The sequence below is a fragment of the Mastigoproctus giganteus genome, chromosome 12, assembly GCF_048544385.1.
Source record: "Mastigoproctus giganteus isolate SK-2022 chromosome 12, ASM4854438v1, whole genome shotgun sequence".
Classification (NCBI taxonomy): domain Eukaryota; kingdom Metazoa; phylum Arthropoda; class Arachnida; order Uropygi; family Thelyphonidae; genus Mastigoproctus; species Mastigoproctus giganteus.
In genome coordinates, this window is record NC_143586.1 from 100495833 (window position 1) to 100522578 (window position 26746).

The 26746-nt window shown below is 38.1% G+C and overlaps 1 protein-coding gene across 2 annotated transcripts in view; it reads right to left on the reverse strand.

Annotated features, from left to right (window-relative positions):
* The window catches only part of CysRS (cysteine--tRNA ligase, cytoplasmic), a 340710-nt gene that overhangs the window by 231404 nt on the left and 82560 nt on the right, over window positions 1–26746 (reverse strand). For both annotated transcript variants that reach the window (XM_090386775.1, XM_090386776.1), the window contains one exon: window positions 23052–23192. In XM_090386775.1, coding sequence (XP_090242901.1) covers window positions 23052–23192 — 141 coding nt within the window. The remainder of the gene's footprint in view (window positions 1–23051; window positions 23193–26746) is intronic.

The following is a 26746-nucleotide window of genomic DNA, read 5'->3' on the forward strand; positions in this document are numbered from 1 at the left end:
CCATGCCTTGAGTACTGCGGACAGGTCTGGAGGCCTCATTTTAGGAAGTATGTAGATTTACTTGAGCGTGTACAGAGAAGGGCAACAAGATTGGTGAGGGGAATGAAGGGATCCTCTTACCAAGACAGGCTTAAGTTCTGCAAATTGCAGTGGCTGGAGACTAAGCACCTGCGTGGTGATCTGATTGAGGTGTATAAGGCCTTGAATGGGTTGAGCACGCTGAATTCTGATGGGATCCTTCCACTTGTTCAGATTACGTATCTAAGGGGGCATAAATTCAGATTAAGAAAGGACAGATGTAGAATAGATGTGCGGAAATTTGCCTTTAGCCAGCGGGTGGTTAATTGCTGGAACAAACTTTCATCTGTCGTTGTGGAAGTTGATAGGTTGAATAAATTTAAGGAGGAACTGGACAGGCATTTGGAGGGAATGGTGTGATTTTTTTTTTTGGCTTATGCTGCATAAGCTCATACACTTGCTTTCTTGCATCACATGCCACTACTACTACTACTACTATTATTATTATTATACAACATGAGGAGGGCACCTGGGGTGGATGGGATCTATCCAGTTATATTAAAGGAGGCAGCAAAGGAAGTAAGCAAACTCTTAGCCATAATTATGAGAGCTTCCTTGGACTCAGTGGATGTCCCCATGGAGTGGAGGTGTGCAAAAGTATCACCAATTCACAAAGGAGTTTCAAAAGGTCACACAAGTAGCTATAGACCTGTTAGTTTAACATGTGTTCCGGCAAAAATATAATGGAATCACTGGTTAAAGAAGCATTGCAGGATCATCTAGACAAGACTGCAGTAATAGTCAAGACACAGGTAGTAGCCACCATGTGTTTGTCAAAGGGAGGTCTGTAGTCACCATGTGTTTGTCAAAGGGATGTCTTGTCTGACTAATTTGATTGGTTACAATGATGTGGTCACAAAGGAACTGAATGCCAAAAATAATTTTGATATCATATACTTGGATTTCAGGAAAACCTTTGATACTGTTGCACATGGAAGACTGCTGAACAAATTGGAGAGGTATGGCATCAAGGGTAAGCTGCTACAATGGATAAAGGGGTAGTTTAGTGGGAGACGACAGAGAGTGGTAATCAATGGACACTGCTCATTGTGGACAAATGTTATTAGTGAAGTTCCCCAGGGTTCGATGTTGGGCCCATTGTTGTTTTGCATATTTATCAATGATATTGATGAAGATATATCAGGTTTAATGTCCAAGTTTGCAGATGATACAAAGGTTGGCAGGGTTTTTAAAGACAGTAATGTCAGTATGCTACTCTAACTGGATCTAGATAAGTTAGGAAAATGGGCTGAGAAGTGGCAACTGGAGTTTAACATTGACAAATGCAAAGTACTGCATATGGGTAGCAATAACGGAAGAGAAATGTACCAAATAGGTGGTATACACTCACGGAAGTGCAAAGTGAAAAAGACCTGGGGGTTATTGTGCAGCCAAATATGAAGTTCACTGAGCAGTGCAGACGGGCTGCCAGGGGAAGTCATGGAGTCTTCTCAATGATATATAGGAATTTTGCTAGCAGAGACAGTGAGGTGATAATCCCGTTACACAAGGCAATGGTCAGGCCACACCAAGAGTACTGTGTACAGGTCTGGAGGGCTCATTATAGGAGGGATGTAGAATTGCTAGAACAGTACAAAGAAGGGTAACAAGATTGGTGAGGGGAAAAAGGGGTGCTCTTACCAAGAAAGGCTTAAGTTCTGCAAATTGCAGTGCCTGGAGAGTAGGCACCTGCGAGGTGATCATATTGAGGTGTATAAAGCCTTGAATAGGTTGAGCAAGCTGATGGGATTCTTCATCTTGCTCAAACTAAGAACTGTGGAGGCACAGTTTCAAATTTAGGAAAGATAGTTGTAGAAGAGATGTGTGGAAATTTGCCTTTAGCCAGCGGGTAGTTGATTGGTGGAACAGGCTTCCATCTTTTGTTGTGGAAGCTAACAGCCTAAATAAATTTAAGGCTGAGCTGGACAGGTATTTGGAATGAATGGAGGGATGAAATGGGAGGGTTTTTTTTTTTTTTTTGGATGATGCTGCATAAGCTTGCTTTCTTGCATCTTATGCCTCTACTAATGCTAATGCTAATTACATTAATAGTGATACAATGTTCGAATAAACGGTCCATTAAGAATGCTGTCTAACACTGTAGTGAGTGATGACTGGACTCTGGATAACATTAGCATTAGTAGAGGCATATGATGCAAGAAAGCAAGCTTATTCAGCATCAGCCAAAAAAAAAAAAAAAAAACACCACTCCCATTTCACCCCTCCGTTCGCTCGAAATACCTGTCCAGTTGAGCCTTAAATTTGTTTAGGCTATCAACTTCAACAACAAGTGATGGAAGTCGGTTCCACCAACCAACTACCCGCTGGCCAAAGGCAAATTTCCGCACATCTATCCGACATCCATCCTTCCTCAATTTGAATTTATGCCTTCTAAGCTGATTATTCTGAGCAAGATGAAGAATCCCATTGGCATTCTTCATCTTGCCAAACCATTCAAAGCCTTATACACCTCTATCAGATCACCTCGCCGGTGCCTAGTCTCCAGACTCTGTAATTTGCAAAACTTAAGCCTTTCTTCGTAAGAGCAACCCTTTGTTCCATTCACTAATCTTGTTGCCCTTCTCTGTACCCGTTCCAGCAGCTCTACATCCTTCTTGAAATGAGGCGTCCAGACCTGTATACAGTACTCAAGATGTGGCTTAACCATTGCCTTATACAAGGGAATAATCACCTCCTTATCCCTGCTAGAAAAATTCCTGTATATCATTGACAAGACACCATGAACTACTCTTGCAGCTCGTCCGCACTGCTCAGAGAACTTGATATCTGCCTGCACAATTACCCCCAGGTCCTTTTCACTCTCCACCACTGTCAGTGTAGTACCGCAGAGTTGATACGTTGCTCTGGGGTTACTGTTTCCCATATGTAGTACTTTACATTTGTCAATGTTAAACTTCATTTGCCACCTCTCAGCCCATCTGTTCAACCTTTCCAGATCCTGTTCCAGCAGCATAGCGTCAGTGGTGTCCTTAACAACCCTGCCAACCTTTGTATCATCTGCAAACTTGGACATTAAACTTGATATCCCATCATCAATATCATTCATAAACACCAAAAACAACAACGCCTTATCAATAGCAGCAATTTTCCTCCAATGCCACACTGCTCCAATTTGTGCAGCAGTCTTCCATGTGCAACAGTATCAAAAGCCTTTCTAAGATCCAAATATATAATATCAAAGGTATTCCTTGCATCCAGTTCTTTTGTGACTACATCATAGTATCCAATCAAATTAGTCAGGCAAGACCTGCCCTTAACAAAACCATGCTGCGTCTGAGCTATAACTGAATTCTTGTCTAGATGATCCTGCAGTGCTTTTTAACCAGTGCCTCCATAAATTTACCTGGAACAGAAGTTAAACTAACAGGTCTATAATTACTTGTGTCAGCCTTTGATCCTCCTTTGTGAATTCGGGTTACATTTGCACATCTCCAGTCTATGGGTACCTCCCCTGAGTCCAAAGAAGCTCTCATAATTACGGCTAGGGGTTTGCTTACCTCCTTTGCTGCCTCCTTTAATATAACTGGATAGATCCCATCCACCCCAGGTGCCTTTTTTATGTTTATCCTCAACAATCTCTCCTTTTTTATGTTTATCCTCAACAATCTCTCCTCCACTTTCCTCTCAGTTATTACAAAATCATCCAGCTCACTGCCAATGTTTACTTTACCTACATCATTCTCCTTCCTGAATAACTCCTCATGCGTGAATGTAGATGCAAAATACTCGTTTAGATTGTTAGCCACCTGAGCAGGATCCTCAACTGTTGAACCATCAATATCCAGGTGGACCAATCTGATTCATCCCTTTCCTTCTTGAGTTTAAATAGGTAAAGAACTCTTTTCTGTTTTTCTTTGCATCCTTTGCCAAGGATTTTTCGTAGTCTGCCTTTGCCTGCCTAATCTCCTTTGTGACTTGGTTACAGACCAACTTATATCTATCATAGGCTTCCATGTCACCCATTAATTTGTATGTATCCCATGCATTTTTCTTCTCTGCCACATGTTTCATTAGTTCATCTGACAACCATTTAGGCCTAAACCTTGAACAATATTTCTTAGTTGGTATGTAAAGCCTGGTAGCCTCCAAGATTAGTTCCTTGAATGCTTCCCATTTTGAGTTTGCTGTTGGTAACAACATCAGTTGGTCCCACTGTATAGAATTTAAATACTGTCTCAGACCATCATAGTCGCCTTTACGAAAACAAAAACCCTTCCCTTTACCTCTGATGGTAGTTACCTCCTTGAGTAAAACCCACTTCAACACACTGTGATCACTGCCACCTAGTGGTTCATTTATCTGCAGATTCTTAATGCATGAAGAATCACTACTGATAATCAGATCAAGAGTATTGCTCCCTCTTGTTGCCTCACGAACATGCTGAGGTAGAAAACAATCATCCAATAAATCCACAAAAGCCTTGCTAGTGTGCGAGTGACCAACCCACAAATTCCAGTCAATATCTGGGAAATTAAGATCCCCCATTATAATACTCTCTGATTTACTGGCCCACTCTATTTCCCTGTACAATATCTTATTATACTCATCAGAGTCATTAGGCCTATAGCACACTCCTACTCTCAATTTTGATTTCCCTATGCTTATGTCACACCAAACTGACTCGACACTGCCCTGTCCATCGATGGCAACTGGCTTCACTTCCTTGGACTTTATGTGTTTCTTAACTAATAGCATAACCCCTCCTCCCCTCCTGTCCTGTCTATCCTTTCTATACACATTGTATTCCCCAAATTCCAGTTCCGCATTCCTTATATCTGTGTGACACCACGTCTCTGATATCCCAACAATATCTGCCTTTGATGAAGCAATACCTCAAATTCATCAAATTTATTTACCAAACTCCTAGCATTGGTGTACACGCAGGTATACATGCACCTGTTTCTATTCTTGGCTACCCTAACAAAACCCATGTGTTTACTTGTACCACAATGACTCCCAGCAGTCTCTGAAATATCCTGCATCTTGTTTTTCAGGCTTCTGCTCATTTCAATAGAAGCAGTGCAAGAATCACTTCCACCTCTGCCAGTGGCTACTGTTAATCTATTAGTCCTTGTATCCCCCCTCAACTAGCAGTTTTCCGACCCACCTAACTCTGCCTCGACAGCATCAGCAAAAATTCTTGCACCCTTTCTATTTAAGTGTATCCCATCCCTGTAGAAGCAATCTCTCCTGTTAACAAGTACAGTCCAGGCTGAAAAAAATTCTACCCCTTGAGCCTTGCACAATCCCTCCAGGGGCGAATTGATCGACAAGGCTCTCATCATATACTCCCTCCTATCGTGTCTGGGCAGAATTGCAGACACTTTCAAATTCAACCCTAATTCACGGCTTTTTTTCAACAGTGACCTGTACTTGCTAAGTAATTCCGCCGGTCTCCTACTCTTAATATCATTAGTGCCAACGTGTACAACAATATCACCTTTTGTGCCCTTAAAAGATGATATCCGCTCTACAATGTCATCAACCTTTGTCCCTGGCAGACATACCCTGGTCCTATTCCACCTATCCTTTTTGCAAAGCATGTTCCCCGCTTCCCTGACAATAGAGTCACCAACAACTACTAGTTCCTGTGGGACCAGCGCATTCTGCCTAGGGGGCTGCCTCTGTGTTGCCTGATGACCAAGTGCAAGCAAGCTCTGGCGTTGATGTGGGCGGCTGAGAGCTTGATGGGCCCCTCAATTTATTTCCTTCTAGGGCATCCACCCTGTCCTTCAAGCTCTCATAAAGGCCCATAACAACGCTGAGTTGTCGCCTGATTTCCTTGCACTCCTTGCATCGTGCACACACAAAGACATCCCCCTTGGCAGTATCATGTCCCGTACCCCACTGCTCCGCAAACAGTGCATTTTAAAAGACTGATTCAGAGGGCAACTGCCCCCCCCCCCCCAATTCTCCCCTGAACCACAGCACTCCCATTATAAATGCATATAACGCAAATATTACAACCAATATACTGTACTTGATAATTTAATTAGTAAATATATTTTATGAATTTGAAGAGCTGGTTAAGACATCTAAGATGGATATTGTAGGGATATCGGAGATGTGGTGCCACTCAGATATAAGCAACCCAGAATTGGAATTTGGGGATTACAACGTGTACAGAAAGGATAGACAGGATAGGAGGAGTTATACTGTTAGATAAGAAACACAGAAAATCTACGGAAGTGCATCCAGTTGACATAGATGGACAATGCAGTGTTGAGTCAGTTTGGTGTGACTTAAGTACTGGAAAAGCAAAATCAAGGGTAGGAGTTTCTTATAGGCCTAATGACTCCAAAAAGTACAATGAACAATTATTCAGAGAAATAGAGTGGGCAAGTAAATAAGAATGTCTTATAATGGGGGATTTTAACTTCCCAGATATAGACTGAAACTTGTGGATTGGACACACACACACTTGCAAGGCTTTTGTGGATTTACTGGATGACTGTTTTCTATGACAGCATGTTAGAGGGAGTAACACTCTTGATCTGATTATCAGCAGTGATTATTCATGCATTAAGAATTTACAGAAAAAGGAACCACTGGGTGACACTGATCACAGTGTCCTGATGTGAGATTTACTTAAATATGTAACTACTACCATCGGAGGTAAAGGGAAAGGTTTTTGCTTTCGTAAAGGCAAGTACAGTGGTTTCAGAGATTTTTAAGTTCTATACAGTGGGACCAACTGATGAAGTTATCAACAACAAGTTCTAACTGGGAAGCTTTCAAGGAAGTAATTTTGGAAGCTACTAGGCTTTTTGTTCCAACTAAGAAATACTGCTCTAGGTTTAGGCCCAAATCAATGTCAGATGTACTAACGAGACTTGTGACAGAGAAGAAAAATGCATGGGATGCACATAAATTGTCAGGCGACACAGAAGCCTATGGTAGTATATAGAAGGTATATACAAGCTAAGTCTGAAATCAAGTCACAAAAGAGGTTAGGCAGATTATGAAACATCTTTGGCAAAGGAGGCAAAAAAACAACAAAGGCTTCTTTACTTATATAAACCAAAAGGAAGGGGATGAATCAGATTGGATCACTTGATATCAACTGGTTGACTGTAGATAATCACTCTCAGATAGCTGCTGAACTAAATGACTATTCTGCATCTACATTTACGCATAAGGAGTTATTTAAGGAGGAGAAGGTCAGATGGTTATCAAATTCTAACAGGGAGTTAAATAATTTAATTTTATAATAACTGAGAACAAAGTGGAGGAGAAATTGTTGAAGTTAAACACAAAAGGCACCTGGGGTAGATGGGATCTATCCAGTTATATTAAAGGAGGTGGCAAAGGAAGTAATCAAACCCTTAGCCATAATTGTGAGAGCATCCTTGGACTCGGGGGAAGTCCCTATGGACTGGAGATGTGCAAATTTATCTCCAATTTACAAAGGGGGATCAAATGGTGACACGAGTATTTACAGACCTGTTAGTTTGACTTCTGTTCCAGGGAAAATAATGGAGTCACTGGTTAAAGAAGCATTACAGGACCATCTGGACAAGACAACAGTAATATTCAGACACAGCATGGGTTTGTCAAGGAGAAGTCTTCTCTGACAAATTTGATTGGATACTATGATGTGGTCACAAAGGAAATGGATGCAAAAAATAATTTTGATTTTCAGACTCTCGATTTTCCGGGATAGATGGTAAAAAACAAATCCCGGATAATTGATTTCCCGGTTAATCCAAAAATACAAAAGTCCCCAACATACGTAAGAGATACGTTCCAGGATGAAAGGCACCTGGGTTTCTTACTTTGTCGAGTTTTACATAACTCGGGAATGACTAATAACATATTGCTACTATATTATTATTGACAAATCTGAATTCCGTGCGATACTTGTTAATGTTCGGACATTTTAATACATTCTTATTATAATGATTCCTTAGAGATTTAACAGATGCACTGTTTTCAAACTTTTGAATAATTTCAAGTTTTTGTTTAACTGAAAAACGCAACTCTTTTGCGTTTACCCATCATTTTCGCGATTTCTAAACAAAAAAAAAAATAATAAAAAAAAATTACTTTTTTTTATTCTATAAAAAAATTCCGACATCTCTGACATAAATAACAAACCAAAATTTGTTCTTTTGGCTGCAACGGAACACAACAATCGACACAATGCACTAAAACAAACTAAACATTTGGTCTCTCTCTTTTGTTTTTTTTCTTTCTTTCTTTTTTTTGATCGCCAGGTGTGAAGACAGCGGGGATTGCAAGATAATAGGTAAACTAATCTCCCGATGACGACTTATAATGCCGCTGTTCGCTTATTTATGATTTGCAAAATATCTGTTATATATATTCTAGTTATTACTTGAATTTTTTGATTTCTGGTTGATTTTTTTTTTCTTTTTTTTTTAATTTGGAGTCTTGAAGTGTCCCAGTTAATCAAGAGTCGACTGTACTTGGATTTCAGGAAAGCTTTTGATACTGTTGCACAGGGAAGACTACTGTACAAATTGGAGCAGTATGGCATTAAGGGCAAGTTGCTACAATGGATAAAAGGATGGTTGGATGAGCGAAGACAGAGAGTGGTAATCAATGGGTACTGCTCTACGTGGAATAATATTATTAGTGGTGTCCCTCACGGTTCGGTGTTGGGCCCATTGTTGTTTTGTATATTTATCAAATATATTGATGAAGGTATATCAAGATTAATTCAAAGTTTGCAGGTGATACAAAGGTTGGCAGGGTTGCTAATAACAGTTAATGAGAGTATGCTGCTGCAATAGAATCTGGAAAAGTTGGGTAGATGGGCTGAGAAGTGAACTGAAGTTTAACATTGACAAATGCAAAGAAATACATATGGTTAGAGCAGTAACCTTAGAGAAATGTACCAACTATATGGTGTTACATTCAGGGTAGTGGAGAATGAAAGAGACCTGGGGGTAATTGTGGAGAATGAAAGAGACCTGGGGGTAATGAAGTTTTATGAGCAGTGCAGACAGGCTGCCAGAGTAGGTCATGGAGTCTTGTCAATGATATAGAGGAATTTTGGAAGCAGGAATGAGGAGCTGATTATCCCCTTGTATAAGGCATTGGTCAGGCCACACCTTGAGTACTGTGTAGAGGTCTGGAAGCCTCATTTTAGGAAGGATGTAGAGTTGCTAGAATGAGTACAGAGAAGGACAACAAGACTGGTGAAGGGAACAAAGAGGTGCTCTTATGAAGAAAGGCTTAATCTGCAAACTGCAGCTTCTGAAGACTAGGCACTTGTGAGGTGATCTGATTGAGATATATAAGGTCACCGAAGTAAGAGAAATGGCATCGTTTCTGTTATTTCTCATATTGTGAATGCCTTCACAATGAGTTGCCCTGATATTGAACTATCTTCAATAGTGGATTCTCGAATAGGCAACATTGAACTAGTGGATTGAGCAGGCTCAATGTAGATGAGATTCTTCCTCTTGCTCAGATAGATTCAAACTGAGGAAAGACAGTTGTAGAATGGATGTGCGGAAGTTTGTCTTTAGCCAGCGGGTAGTTGATTGCTGGAACAAACTTCCATCTGTTGTTGTGGAAGTTGATTGCTTAAATAAATTCAAGGCAGAACTAGACAAACATTTGGAATGAATGGATCAGTGAAATGGGAAGGTGTTTTTTTGGCTGATGCTGAAAAGCTTGCTTTCTTGCATCATGTGCCTCTACTAATGCTAATTTTTTAAAATGCTGATCTCCGAAGTATGTAACAAGTCACTCAGATAGCGTGAATCAGAGCTGTACTACTCAATATGTTCTACGTTGATAATAATATTAGTAAAAATAATAAGAGGAGTTTACCTCAATATAGTGCGTAGAACACTTCCGTATGATACCCTCCAGAAATTAAAACGAAAAAATAGACACCTTACCGGTTTATAATTAAATAATCAATTTAACACAATTCAAATCAATTTAAAACAATTAAAAATCAAATTAACGCAATTAAAAGAATCTAACGAAAATATTCAAAACGATTTTCCTTCCTGAAGCTGACAACACTTTTCGACCGTATGTCGTGATCACAGGAATGAAAATTACCGAATCAGGTTAAACCTGAACTTAAATAGAGATTATGTGTCTTCGCACATGCGTGTAAAGGTCCACGCATCGGAGATCAAATATGGCCGCCGAACATTAACAGAATTTTCGTGTAATTTAATTTCAACGGTTTCTGCAATTAATAGTCGTGTATAATTACGTTGAACGTTAAGTATTTTGGCTTCTTTAAATAAAAAAGTATGTTTTTCGTTAATGGCATGAAAGGCTAATTTTGACGCTGCTGAACGAGAAGCACGAACTGAGGCTTCATGTTGATTTACACGAATATTAAGAGAAAATCGGGTCGAACCCTGATAAGCCGAGTCGCAATCACCGGAAGAAATGTTGTATACCAGATCGTTAATTTGTGTTGCGAACGCTGAAAGAACCGAGCGATTGTTCAGTATAGTGTGTAACTTCCGTATTGGCCTAGCTACAATTTTAAATTCGGTATCTTTAAAGAATCTGTTAAGCTGTTTGTGCCGCTGTTCAACATATGGGACCGAAATAAAGTATTTTTTGATATTACTATTGTTGATTGGTGTAGTATTTTGTATCCTATCCTTAGCTTGTACCCTAATTCGGTTTATTGTGGTAATGGAATAACCCCTGTTTAAGAATCTGCTAGTTAATATTTGTATTTCTGAGTCCAAAGCAGATTCCGTCGTTGAATATTTATAGGCATTAAGAAATTGATTAATGATAATCAATCTTTTGTAGGTGAACGGGCGATAGCTATTATAATGTAGAAGCATACCGGTGTTAGTAGGTTTTCGATAGATGCTAAATTGAATTTTATTCGAGTCCCGGGTAAGCGTAAAATTTAGAAAGTTTAATGACTTAGTATCCATATCCTCCCTTTCCAATGTAAATTTGAGTCTAGAATGAATATTATTAAACGAATGTAAAATGTCTTGGATAGTATTACTATCGGTAATAACTAGAACATCATCTAAATACCTCCCATAGTATGTGATCCGGGTTCAAAAAGGTGTCAAATGTGTCTGCTCAATCGTTGAGAGATAGATCTCTGACATTAAGCCACTCAGGCTCAAACCCATTGGTAATCCAAAAATCTGTTTGTACACCTTGTCTCGAAAGGTGATGTAGTTAGCCTCAACTAACAGTTTAATTAAGTGAAAAATTTCCTTAATAGGTAGCTTCGTATAATTAATCGGTGTCGAGTTTTTATTTAACATATCCCAAATAATATCTAATGTGTATTCGTTTACATTCGTATATAATGAGGTAACATCTAGTGAGAATAAATTGTCATTGTCGCCGAGTCTACAGTCTTTAAGCTTATTAAATAATGTATCGTAGTTCTTAATCCCAAATTGTATTACCTGTCTAAAGGATTTTATAATGTTATATACATGTGTGGCTAAGGATGAAAATGCCGAGTTCCTGTAGGAAACAATAGGTCGAATAGGAAACCCAGTCTTGTATAATTTTACCTGACCAAAAAGTGCAGGAATATTGTATGTTATGGACTTCAATTCTTTTAACTGAACCATAGTAATGTAGTCGTTTTTTCGATACGTGGTTAACGTTTTATTTTTGTATTGATTGACTAAATTGGTAAACAGTGCCGGGTCTACTTCATGATAAGTGGAGGTATCTGACACAACTGAATCTAACTTATTAATATAATCATGTTTATCTAGTATTACCACTGTATCTCCTTTATCTGCCCTCTGTATAATAATGTCCTTATTTCCCCGAAGTTCTCGTAAAGCTGAACTGTCATGTGTATTCAATTTAGGAAGTCGCGTTTCTTTTATGTTATTCACTACTTGGTTAACTTGTTGAATAAATACATCTTTTTGTGGAACATTACGAAGTCCAAATTCAATATCAATTACGCATTGTTTTTTAAGCAGTTTTCGAGGTAGTAAATTATAATTTAGTCCTTTGGATAAAAGCGAAATCTGGTCCTGTGATAGCGTACACGAGGAAAGATTTGTAACCTGTTGATATGTCGGTTCGTTGGATAATTGGTGAGGGGGTGTTCGTGAACTAGCTGACATATTCTGTGGTAACACGTTGTGTGTCTGTGGGGGGGGGGGATGTCACCCAACTCGTATGAACTTGGTCGCAAGCCCGCGACAATGTGTTAGAATTCGCATGAACGTGTCTTGACCTATCCGATAATGTTTGCAACTTATTAATGTGTCTGTTTTTTATTTCTGAGCCCTGTGCTTCCCGTCGCAAATCTATGGAGGTCTTCAGTACAAACCAATCGTTCGGATGTAGATAATTTTTTAATTTATCGCGAAGCTTCCTAACCTGAGAAAGGTATTTTTGTTTATTCAAATATCGAGCCGATTCGGGTTCGACCCGATTTTCTCTTAATATTCGTGTAAATCAACATGAAGCCTCAGTTCGTGCTTCTTGTTCAGCAGCGTCAGAATTAGCCTTTCATGCCATTAACGAAAAACATACTTTTTTATTTAAAGAAGCCAAAATACCTAACATTCAACGTAATTATACGCGACTATTAATTGCAGAAACCGTTGAAATTAAATTACACGAAAATTCTGTTAATGTTCGGCGGCCATATTTGATCTCCGATGCGTGGACCTTTACACGCATGCGTGAAGACAAATAATCTCTATTTAAGTTCAGGTTTAACCCAATTCGGTAATTTTCATTCCTGTGATCACGACATATGGTCGAAAAGCGTTGTCAGCTTCAGAAAGGAAAATCGTTTTGAATATTTTCGTTAGATTCTTTTAATTGCATTAATTTGATTTTTAATTGTTTTAAATTGATTATTTAATTATAAACCGGTAATTTGTCGATTTTTTCGTTTTAATTTCTGGAGGGTATCATACGGAAGTGTTCTACGCACTATACTGAGGTAAACTCCTCTTATTATTTTTACTAGTAACAAGTCACTGTACTGCAATTAAATTAGTGTTTGAGAAAATTTCAATGAGTGTAGGAAATTTCTCAAGTATGCATGGGAAACGTTTTAATGCTGTTTAGCTATTCATTATCAAGCTATAGACACATGATGAAACGTTTTCGTTAAACATGCCAAAAATTCATTCTGTACACTGGTAAAAGAGCATTATAATGATTTGGGACAGTGTCATAGTGAGATACGAGTTGTAATATAAGAACAGCGTTATAGAGAATCAGCATAAAGTGAACTGCATTATGCTGATAATATAAGAACAGCGTTATAGAGAATCAGCATAAAGTGAACTGCATTATAATGAGGACCTACTGTACGTATATATATATATATATATATTTTTTTTTTTTTTTTTTTAATATATATAAAATATAAAAAAAAATTAAAAGAACATACACACAAGTTAAAGATCATTTTTATGTATTATTTCAGAATTTATAAATATTCTATTCTGCCTACGAGAAACATTTTTAAACTGAGGATTTCTAATTGCTTAACATTCTGTTCATTAAACTCATTACCAAGTTGGAAGAATGAGCTCCTTTGGAGTTTCAACACACATTAAAAGGTCACAATTACAATAAGCCAGAGCAACAATCCCCTGAGTAATTCAGAACTGTTCACAACCATCAGAACTTAACACTTAATGTGGTTGACGTATCTAATTATGGATATTGATGAATACAATTGTAATATGTCACTTCCATTATATCAAAACGTTTATACTAAAAAGGTTTTAGTGCCGAAAGCCTCTGACTGCGGTAAATTCACTAATTGAACAAGTTAGTGCACATATCATTGTCGTTGTTTGATTTTTAGGAGCATTAGCAACTAAGGCCATATTGCTCCGGGGATATGCGGTGGTCATTCCCTGACCTTTCTGCATCCTCCGTATTTGGTGGTGCCAGGCTTGAACCCCGGTCTAATCAAGAAGCGTGTGCTACACACTGCTGCTCCTGCCCACCTGGCTATGGAGGCACCTAGTGCCCATATCATTTTAGTTTGTAGTAAGTCACCGAAGTAAGTGAAATGGCATTGTATTTGTTATTTCTCATATTGTGAATGCCTTCACAATGAGTTGCCCTGATATTGAACTATCTTCGACAGTGGATTCTTGAATAGGCAACAATTCACTAGTGGATTCTCGGGGAATACAACCACCCCTGGGTGGGGTGTCTGCTGAGAATGAGTAACATTAGTCTTCGCCAGTGGAAAAAGTTGCTTACTGGAGTTAGTGCAATTTCATGGCAATTCGTGAAGGCATTCACAATATGCAGTTATCATCTTTGTAGAGCAGATATCATCTTTTAAGGGCACAAAAGGTGATATTGTTGTAGATGTTGGCACTAAAGGCCTTAAGAGTAAGAGATCTGCAGATTTACTTAACAAGTACACGTCAATGTTTAAAAAAAGTCACGAGTTAGGGTTAAATTTGAAAGACACTATAGGAGGGAGTATAAGATGAGAGCCTTGTCAATCAATTTGGCCCTGAAGGAATTGTGCAAGGCTCATGGGGTAAAATTTTTTCCAGAGTGGTCTGTACTTGCTAACAGGAGAGACTGCTTCTACAGGATGGGGATACACTTAAATAGAAAGGGTGCAAGAATATTTGCTGATGCTATCAAGGCAGTGTTAGGTGGGTTGGAAAACTGCTAGCTTGGGGGGAAAAGATCAACAGTAGCCGCAGACAGAGGCAGAAGTGATTCTTGCACTGCTTCTATTGGAATGAACAGAAACCTAGAGAGCAAGTTGCTGGGGATTTCAAGGACTGCTAGGAGTCAGCATGGAACAAATAAATACATGGTTTGTGTTAGGGTAACTAAAAGTAAGAACAGGTGCATATATACTTGCATGTACACAAATTCTGGGAGTATAGTAAATCAATTTGATGAATTTGAACTGCTGGTCAAGACATCAACGGCAGATATTGTTGGGATATCAGAGACATGGTGTCACACAGATATAATAAATGGGGGCTTGAGGGCGAGAGTTTCCTGTACGGACGTGCCTTTCTGCCGCTACTGGAACAGAGAAGTTTTTCTGATTTATTTTCTGCTTTATTAGTTTAAATTGACATATTAACTTATTTCTAGAGTAGCTTTATATTCCTATTTACGGTACTTAAAGTTAAAGTAACTTAGATAGAGATTTGTAGGTATTACTTAGTATCGGAAAGGGTATCAAATACACGTGTTTACCGTTCATAGACAGCCGCCATTGTTACGTGAACATTAATCAGTAAATCTATTAATCTTGTCGAACTTCATTGGCAATTAAATTGTACTTTTAACTATACATATAACCACATAGGTTACGGAACATAAATAATTAGTAAAAATAAATAATTAATACATAACTTGATACGGAAGTTATAAAGGGACTTCGTAGATAACACTCGTTACTGAAACGCGACACAGCATATCCGGAATTCGATAGCATTAGCTTTGTATAGTATAGTGCATAATATAATATTGTCAATTATTCAGTAAATCTATTAATCTTGATAAACTTCATTGTCAATTAAATTGTATTTTTAACTCTATAAATATATATAACGACTTAATCGTAACAAATAATTAATACATAACTAGAGTGCTACACGTGATACGGAAGTTGTATAAAGGGAACACTAGATACCGAAAAAAAAAAAAAAAAAAAAAAACAATATATATATATATATAATATAACTTAAGGATTTAATTTTTGTTTTAATTTTATTGAATTAAATTGGAATCATGACTCTAACCAGAGCAGCAAAGCAAAAGGCTCAAGCTAATGGGAGTGCTGTGGTTCAGGGGAGAACTGAGGGGGCCAGTTGCCCTCTGAATCACAGTCTATTAAAATGCACTGTTTGCTTGATGTTTGCGGAGCAGTTGGGTACGGGACATGATACTGCCAAGGGGGATGTCTTTGTGTGTGCACGATGTAAGGAGTGCAAGGAAATCAGGCGACAACTCAGCGTTGTTATGGGCCTTTATGAGAGCTTGAAGGACAGGGTGGATGCCCTCGAAGGAAATAAATTGAGGGGCCCATCAAGCTCTCAGCTGCCCACATCAACGCCAGAGCTTGCACTTGGTCATCAGGCAACACAGAAGCAGCCCCCTAGGCAGAATGCGCTGGTCCCACAGGAACTAGTAGTTGTTGGTGACTCTATTGTCAGGGAAACGGGGAACATGCTTTGTAAAAAGGATAGGTGGAATAGGACCAGGGTATGTCTGCCAGGGGCAAAGGTTGATGACGTTGTAGAGCGGATATCATCTTTTAAGGGCACAAAAGGTGATATAGTTGTACACGTTGGCACGAATGATATTAAGAGTAGGAGACCGGCGGAATTACTTAGCAAGTACAGGTCACTGCTGAAAAAAAGCCGTGAATTAGGGTTGAACTTGAAAGTGTCTGCAATTCTGCCCAGACACGATAGGAGGGAGTATATGATGAGAGCCTTGTCGATCAATTCGGCCCTGGAGGGATTGTGCAAGGCTCAAGGGGTAGAATTTTTTTCAGCCTGGACTGTACTTGTTAACAGGAGAGATTGCTTCTACAGGGATGGGATACACTTAAATAGAAAGGGTGCAAGAATTTTTGCTGATGCTGTCGAGGCAGTGTTAGGTGGGTCGGAAAACTGCTAGTTGGGGGGGATACAAGGACTAATAGATTAACAGTAGCCACTGGCAGAGGTGGAAGTGATTCTTGCACTGCTTCTATTGATATGAGCAGAAGTCTGAAAAACAAGATGCAGGATATTTCAGAGACTGCTGGTAGTCATTGCGGTACAAGTAAACACATGGGTTGCGTTAGGGTAGCAAAGAATAGAAACAGGTGCATGTATACCTGCGTGTACACCAATGCTAGGAGTTTGGTAAATAAATTTGATGAATTTGAGGTATTGCTCAAAACATCAAAGGCAGATATTGTTGGGATATCAGAGACGTGGTGTCACACAGATATAAGTAATGCGGAACTGGAATTTGGGGAATACAATGTGTATAGAAAGGATAGACAGGACAGGAGGGGAGGAGGGGTTATGCTATTAATTAAGAAACACATAAAGTCCAAGGAAGTGAAGCCAGTTGACATCGATGGACAGGGCAGTGCCGAATCAGTTTGGTGTGACATAAGCATAGGGAAATCAAAATTGAGAGTAGGAGTGTGCTATAGGCCTAATGACTCTGATGAGTATAATAAGATATTGTACAGGGAAATAGAGTGGGCCAGTAAATCAGAGAGTCTTATAATGGGGGATTTTAATTTCCCAGATATTGACTGGAATTTGTGGGTTGGTCACTCGCACACTAGCAAGGCTTTTGTGGATTTATTGGATGATTGTTTTCTACATCAGCATGTTCGTGAGGCAACAAGAGGGAGCAATACTCTTGATCTGATTATCAGTAGTGACTCTTCGTGCATTAAGAACCTGCAGATAAATGAACCACTAGGTGGCAGTGATCACAGTGTGTTGAAGTGGGATTTACTCAAGGAGGTAACTACCATCAGAGGTAAAGGGAAGGGTTTTTGTTTTCGTAAAGGCGACTATGATGGTCTGAGACAGTATTTAAATTCTGTACAGTGGGACCAACTGATGATGTTACCAACAGCAAACTCTAAATGGGAAGCATTCAAGGAACTAATCTTGGAGGCTACCAGGCTTTACATACCAACTAAGAAATATTGTTCAAGGTTTAGGCCTAAATGGTTGTCAGATGAACTAATGAGACATGTGGCAGAGAAGAAAAATGCATGGGATACATATAAATTAATGGGTGACATGGAAGCCTATGATAGATATAAGTTGGTCTGTAACCAAGTCACAAAGGAGATTAGGCAGGCAAAGGCAGACTACGAAAAATCCTTGGCAAAGGATGCAAAGAAAAACAGAAAAGAGTTCTTTACATACTTGAACTCGAGAAGGAAAGGGATGAATCAGATTGGTCCACTGGATATTGATGGTTCAACAGTTGAGGATCCTGCTCAGGTGGCTAACAATCTAAACGAGTATTTTGCATCTACATTCACGCATGAGGAGTTATTCAGGAAGGAGAATGATGTAGGTAAAGTAAACATTGGCAGTGAGCTGGATGATTTTGTAATAACTGAGAGGAAAGTGGAGGAGAGATTGTTGAGGATAAACATAAAAAAGGCACCTGGGGTGGATGGGATCTATCCAGTTATATTAAAGGAGGCAGCAAAGGAAGTATGCAAACCCCTAGCCATAATTATGAGAGCTTCTTTGGACTCAGGGGAGGTACCCATAGACTGGAGATGTGCAAATGTAACCCCAATTCACAAAGGAGGATCAAAGGCTGACACAAGTAATTATAGACCTGTTAGTTTAACTTCTGTTCCAGGTAAATTAATGGAGGCACTGGTTAAAGAAGCACTGCAGGATCATCTAGACAAGAATTCAGTTATAGCTCAGACGCAGCATGGTTTTGTTAAGGGCAGGTCTTGCCTGACCAATTTGATTGGATACTATGATGTAGTCACAAAAGAACTGGATGCAGGGAATAACTTTGATATTATATATTTGGATCTTAGAAAGGCTTTTGATACTGTTGCACATGGAAGACTGCTGCACAAATTGGAGCAGTGTGGCATTGGAGGCAAATTGCTACTATGGATAAGGGGATGGTTGAGTGGCAGAAGACAGAGAGTGGTAATCAATGGACACTGCTCAACGTGGACTAATGTTATTAGTGGAGTTCCTCAAGGTTCAGTGTTGGGTCCGTTGTTGTTTTCGGTGTTTATGAATGATATTGATGATGGGATATCAAGTTTAATGTCCAAGTTTGCAGATGATACAAAGGTTGGCAGGGTCGTTAAGGACACTACTGACGCTATGCTGCTGCAACAGGATCTGGAAAGGTTGAACAGATGGGCTGAGAGGTGGCAAATGAAGTTTAACATTGACAAATGTAAAGTACTACATATGGGAAACAGTAACCCCAGAGCAACGTATCAACTCTGCGGTACTGCACTGACAGTGGTGGAGAATGAAAAGGACCTGGGGGTAATTGTGCAGGGAGATATGAAGTTCTCTGAGCAGTGCAGACGAGCTGCAAGAGTAGCTCATGGTGTCTTGTCAATGATATACAGGAATTTTTCTAGCAGGGATAAGGAGGTGATTATTCCCTTGTATAAGGCAATGGTTAGGCCACATCTTGAGTACTGTATACAGGTCTGGAGGCCTCATTTCAAGAAGGATGTAGAGCTGCTGGAACGGGTACAGAGAAGGGCAACAAGATTAGTAAATGGAACAAAGGGTTGCTCTTACGAAGAAAGGCTTAAGTTTTGCAAATTACAGAGTCTGGAGACTAGGCACCGGCGAGGTGATCTGATAGAGGTGTATAAGGCCTTGAATGGTTTGAGCATGCTCAATGCCAATGGGATTCTTCATCTTTCTCAGAATAATCACCTCAGAGGGCATAAATTCAAATTGAGGAAGGACGGATGTCGGATAGATGTGCGGAAATTTGCCTTTGGCCAGCGGGTGGTTGGTTGGTGGAACCGACTTCCATCACTTGTTGTTGAAGTTGATAGCCTAAACAAATTTAAAGCTCAACTGGACAGGTATTTCGAACGAACGGAGGGGTGAAATGGGAGTGGGTTTTTTTTTTTTTTTTTTTTTTTGGCTGATGCTGAATAAGCTTGCTTTCTTGCATCGTATGCCTCTACTAATGCTAATGCTAATGCTAATGCAGAATTGGAATTTGGGGAGTACAATGTGCACAGAAAGGATAGACAGGATAGGAAGGGAGGAGGGGTTATGCTGTTAGATAAGAAACACATAAAATCTAAGGAAGTTGAAAATAACTCTGATGAGTACAATGAACAATTGTGAAGATAAAGAGTGGGCCAGTACATCAAAATGTCTTGTAACAGGGGATTTTTACTTTCCAGATATTGACTGGAACTTGTGGATTGGTCATTTGCAGGCCAGCACAATGCTTGTGGATTTATTGGAGAATTGTTTTCTACAGCAACGTGTTCGATGGGCAAAATCGAGGGAGTAATACTCTTGATCTGATTATGATTATTCATGCATTGAGAATTTGCAGATAAAATAACAGCTAGATGATGGTGATCACAGTAAATCCCATGATGTGGGATTTACTTAAAGATGTAACTACCAGAAAGGGTAAATGGAATGGTTTTTGCCTTCAAGGAATTAATCTTGGAAGCTACCAGGCTTTTCATACCATCTAAGAAATACTGTTCAAGATTTAGACCTAAATGGATATCAGATGAACTAATGACGCTCGTGGCAGAGAAGAAAAATGCATGGGATGCATATAAATTATCAGGAGACATGGAAGCCTATGACAGATATAAGCTAGTCTGTAATCAAGTCACAAAGGAGGTTAGGCAACAAAGGCTGATTACAAGAAATCCTTGGTAAAGGATGCAAAGAAAAATAAAGGTTTTTTTACTTATGTAAATTCTAGAAGGAAGGGGATGAATTAGATTGGTCCAATTGATATTGATGATCCTGCTCAGATAGCTGACAAACTGAATGAGTATTCTGCATCTCCATTCACAATTGACGAATTCTGTAAGGACGGGGAGGACAGAAGTATACTAAACTCTAACAGTGAGCTAAATGATTTTGTAATAACAGAAAGCAAAGTGGAGGATAAATTGTTGAAGTTAAACATAAAAAAGGCACCTGTGGTGGATGGAATCTATCTAGTTATACTGAAGGAGGCAGCGAGAGAAGTAAGCAAACCGTTAGTTGATTAATTATGATTTTATTGGCACAATAGTGTATAAAGTTATTATGCACCACAAACCATTAGCCATAATTATGAGAGCATCCTTAGATTCAGGGGAGGTCCCCATGGACTGGAGATGTGCAAATGTACCCCCAATTCACCAAGGGCATTCAAAAGGTGACACAAATAATTATAGACATGTTAGTTTAAATTCTATTCCGGGGAAAATAATGGTTTGTTTGTTGTTATTTGGTTTTTAGGAGCATTAGCAACTAAGGCCATATTGCTCCGGGATATGCAGTGGTCATTCCCTGACCTTTCCGCATTCTCCGTATTTGGTGGTGACGGGCTCGAACCCCGGTCTAATCAAGAAGCGTGTGCTATGCACTGCTGCTCCTTCCCACCTGGCTACGGAGGCGCCGGAAAATAATGGAGTCACTGGTTAAAGAGGCATTGCAGGAACTATTACTGCAATCTGCATCAATGTCAAAACTAACAATGGATATCAGAACTAGACTGAACTATCACTGCAGTAATTTTAGGAGGATGACACAAGACTGCAGTGATAGTTCAGATACAGCATGGGTTTGTTAAGGGGAGGCCTTGTCAGACCAATCTGATTGGATACTATGATGTGGTCACAAAGGAACTGGATGCAAAAAATAATATTGATATCATACACTTGGATTTCAAGAAAGCTTTTGATACTGTTGCACATGGAAGACTAAATTTCTGTTTATACTCCGGGACGACCAAACAGTCAGAGGAGTTAACAAGATAGACAGAATACAAGAAATAGCACCGTATTCAGCAGTCACGGGCTTGAACCCTGGTCACTCAAGGCACGTGTACTTATGCACCCGCGCGCCTGACCACTAGGCTACGACAGCCCTCATGGAAGACTACTATACAAATTGGACAGCATGGCATTAAAGGCAAATTGCTACAATGGCTAAAGGGATGGTTGAGTGGGAGACGGCAGAGAGTGGTAATAAATAGACACTGCTCTACTTGGACTAATGTTATTAGTAGAGTCCCCCCCAAGGTTCGGTGCTGGGCCCATTGTTGTTTTGTGTCTTTATCAATGATATCCATGAAGGAATATCAGGCTTAATGTCCAAGTTTGCAGATGATAAAAAGGTTGGCAGGTTTGTTAATGACAGTATGCTATTGCAACAGAATCTAGAAAAGTTAGGCAGATGGGCTGAGAAGTGGTAACTGAAGTTTAACATTGACAAATGCAAAGTACTGCATATGGGTAGCAGTAACCCAAGTGAATCCAGAAAACAAGATAAACGTACAAAGTGTGTGGTACTATACTCAAGGAAGTGGAGAATGAAAAAGACCTGAGGTAATTGTGCAGTCAGATATGAAGTTCTCTGAGTAGTGCAGATGGGTTGCCAGAGAAGGTCATGTAGCCTTTTCAATGATATATATACAAATTTTTTTAGCAGGGATAAGTAAGTGATTATTCCCTTGTATAAGGCAATGGTTAAGCCACACCTTGGGTACTGCCTACAGGAGGATGTAGAGTTGCTAGAACGAGTACTGAGAAAGGCAACAAAATTGGTGAGAGGAACAAAGGGGTGCTCTTACAAAGAAAGGCTTCAGTTCTGCCAATATCAGAGTTTGGACACTAGGCACCTGCGAAGTCATCTGATTGAATGGTTTGAGCAGACTCAATGCATCCACTTGCTCAGATTAAGAACATGAGGGGGGGGCATAGATTCAAATTGAGGAAAGACAATTGTAGAAAGATGAGCGGAAGTTTGCCTTTCGCCAGCGGGTAGTTGATTGCTGGAACAGACTTCCATCTGTTGTTTTAGAAGTTGATAGCTTAAATAAATTTAAGGCTGAACTAGACAAATATTTAGAGTGACCGGATGAGTGAAATGGGAAGGTAAGTGGGAAAATGTCATTATAATAATTCACTGTGTATTCTTTATCACATACTTTTTTATGCGGGAAAGCTTTTTACCTGGGAAGCTTCTTACATGGAAAAATAATACGTTACAATACATACAGTTGAAATTGGGAATTAAGAAACCAAACCTAGTACGGGGGGAAACTTTTTATAAGGGAATTTCATCCGAGTTCTGCTGTGCGAATATATACATATATCTCTTAGAAACACTCATCAGAGGTGATCCCTCTATATTCTATGAATACTAAGCTAATACATTTTATTTCAATAATATATTATTATTAAATAAGTAAATTAGTGCATAGTCTTAATTTAAATATTGCTTATGTACAAAAATATTAACAGTACTTACATTAAGCAATTCCATATCTTCATAATATTGTCCCTCCCAATAGGAAGGAAGTGACAAAAATATAGAATTATCAGTCACCTCAGCACCATATAAATTATCAAGCCAATCTGCAAGAACATCCTTAGCAGCTTCTAACAATTGCTGTGAAAGAAAACATTTATTAATAGTCTCCAATATACCTTTTATCCGTTTTAAGTAGATCAGAAAACTGGTTATATAAATTGATTTATTAATTAACACATGTAAAGCTTCTGTTAGATATCCCTTTATTTCTTATGTCTACATTTGTATAAATTTGTTGTTACAATTCCCCCCCCCCCAATCATAGCATAACCTGTGATGATAAAAGCACCCAAAAAATGCCATGTGATTACTGACTTCCATTTTACTAACATTCTGACTTGACCATTTCAAACTTTTCCTTGTTACTGACCAAGATATATGCATTTATGTTTATCTCAAAGCCTGTTCTGAATATTTTTGGCAGTTTTTCAGGAGAAATGTTGAACTTAATTTTATCAATCATTTTGCAGATTTTTATAGAAAAATTGATTTAGGATCTAAAAAAAAAAAATTTTTAATTCACATAAATATAAATCCTGAGAATTTGAAAGGCAGATACTTTCTTCACAGATTTCTTCTCTAAAGCACAAATAAGAGTTATTAATGCATTTATGGTGTAGGGTCATCTTAATGAAAATAATAATATTACTGTTCATGCAGAATAAATAACCTTATTCAATGTGTCTCTGATTATATATATATATCTCAGAGACCACTCTTGGAATACTGAGTTCAAGTACAGAGAAACGCACCTGAAGAAAGACATTGTTCTTCTTGAAAGGGTCCAAAGACTCGTAACACCTGGTGAGATAGGCAAAAGGGTGCCCATATGCTTTTATTTACACTTATAGTTATAGTGTAATACTTAAATGCAATTGAAAAGCAGATAATAAGGTAGAAAAGTTCTTTCAACAATCACTTCCTTTCGCTCCAAAATTTCTATAAAAGGTATACTTGGCCATTGAGAGTCTATTTCTAAAGGAATGATAGGCATGGGTACTCAGAGCTGCCTCTATACTGGTTGCCTGTACATTTGATTATGTTTTGTTTCATTTTCATTTTAAATTTATGTGGGTTGCAGAGCTTGGAAACTAGGCATCTTAGAGGAGACTTGATTGAGGTGTTTAAGGCTCTGAGAGGCATAAGCAAAATGAATAAGAATGAAATTTTCATGGTTATAAATGGTTCTAGAACTAGGGGCCATAATTTCAAGTTACAGGGGAGTTGTTTAGACTGACTGCAGGAAGTTTTATTTTAGCCAGCGAGTTATAAATTACTGGAATAAGATATCTACATGGGTGGTAGAGGCTGAAAGTCTGGGGAAATTCAAAGGTTTAGCTGGATAATTACCTATGGGAGGAGGGAAATGCATAGATTGTTCATTTCATTTTCTCTTATTAATTTTTATTATTATTATATATTTTTAAAATTTTCTTCTTCTTATTATTATTAATTTGTTTTTATTCTTATTATTTTATTTTATGTATTTTTTGTTATTTTATTTTATTATTATTATTATTTTATTTATTTATTTTTTTGGCTGGTGCAGCATAAGCCAGAAGCTTCCTTGCACCATGTGGCCATTACTAATACTAATATATATTTCACAGTTGTCCTCAAAGAATAAAACTTGAAACTATACACAATCCTGACATTATTCTATTCTTTGAATCATGTACTGGAACAGGAAACATTTCATGAGAGTATGTTTCATTTTGCAAATTTTTAATTGTTGAAACAAAAACATGGATCCACTGTTATAAAACAGAGATAGATACAACTTCACCAATCCTTACACATAATGGTAATTTTTTTAGGGTCATTCAAATTGCATCTTGATTTTATGGTGTGTTATTCTTGAAATACCAGTTTACTTTTTAAAAAAATTAAACAAAAAAAAGGAAGACCCTAACAGGACAACAAATCATAATATACCAGGATGCCAGGCTACACACTGTCCATATGACTCAGACAAAAATTACAAATCTAGGGCAGAAAGTTTTGACTAGGGTGACCAGATTTTTAGGAATGAAAATGAACAAGATTTCTGGAGATTAAAAAAAATCAGGAGAAAATGCACTCTGAAGAAGAAAAATTTGGACATTTTCAGGACACATCTATATGCCAGATGTGATGCAATTTTTAGTGCTCTTTTATAGGGCATTCTAATATTAGCAAAGCAAATATTATTTCATAAAACAGTCCAAAATGCTCTGTAATTTTATTTTTGGTCCAAGTAAAATTATAAATCAAATTAACTTCAGGTACAAATAACATGTTTTATATAAGAAAACATTAACTATAGGAATGCAAAAGCTGAAACACATTTTATATTAAAAAATACAAGATAATACAGAAAGATACAGATAAACAGAAAAATATCAGATACAGATATTGTAGTCTTATTCTTCATTAGATACTACTTTTTTAGAAGATTTTTTGTTTTGTAACAAAGGTAAAATTCCAAAAATGTTGATCTGCAATGAATGCTACTTGCAGAAGTTGTTTTCAGTGTATGTTCAAATAAAATATTATTTTCACATTGCATAGTGTTAAGAATTGGTTATAAAAAAAAAAAAAAGTCACAGCTTCAATTCTTCAAGGGCTGCATGGTATTAACTCCAGGGTACTTTGAGGTTTTTATCCAGCAAACAACAAACCAACCAAAGAATATACTCGCACTTCATAGCCTTAGTCACTTTGGTGCTTAATTCACTCTACAGCCTTCAGAGAATCAGATCACTTTTTTTTATTTTTAGAATGTTACTCATTATTCTTCTCAACCACACTAAGAAAATGGGTGAGAAAAACTCTACATTTTAATTTGTTATTGGAATACTGTTGTACAAAAAAAAAAAAAAAATGGTTCACATTACCATAGAGGACATTATATCCAGGCATTAGCTTACAAGGAAAATAATTTTACTGTGCCCTTTAAATGTAATTTCATATAATGTAATATTGTTTAATGTGGAGGGATAGCAAATTTGTGTTCTATATTTTTAAACCCTGTTACTAAGTGGTGTTTTGGTTATTCACAAATTACCTAAATAATAAAACAATATTTTTCTTTCACTTTCCTTCATAATTTCTGTCTCGCTCTCTCTCTCTCTCACACACACGCACGCACGCACACACACACACACACACACACACACAGTTCTATCAAAAATTGTGCTCATCTATGAATATGTTTCAGATCATTAAACCGACAGCAGGCACATTAGCCTCAGTAGCTCTTGCACTTAACAACCACAATAAAACCATGCAGAAAATAAGTATTAATTTTTAACTAACATGTTTCAAAAATTAACAGCTATTAATATGCTACATATATGAACTTGGTAATGTTAACAATAAAAAAGGAATTGCGTATTTTACACTAAAACTGAAAATGTCAACACACTGCTTTGATCTGAGAAATTATGAATGAAAATTGTTTCTCAAAACATTGTCACTTTTCACAACTACTTATGAGAATAACATTCTGGAAAACAGTAACTAGTGATGCAAGTAATGACAAGGAAACATTTGGGATATTTTTATTTTCTAATATTTTTTGGAAAAAAATAATATTCTTCAAAAAATTATTCTTGAGAATTACCCATTATTATTTACAGAGGACTAGCGAT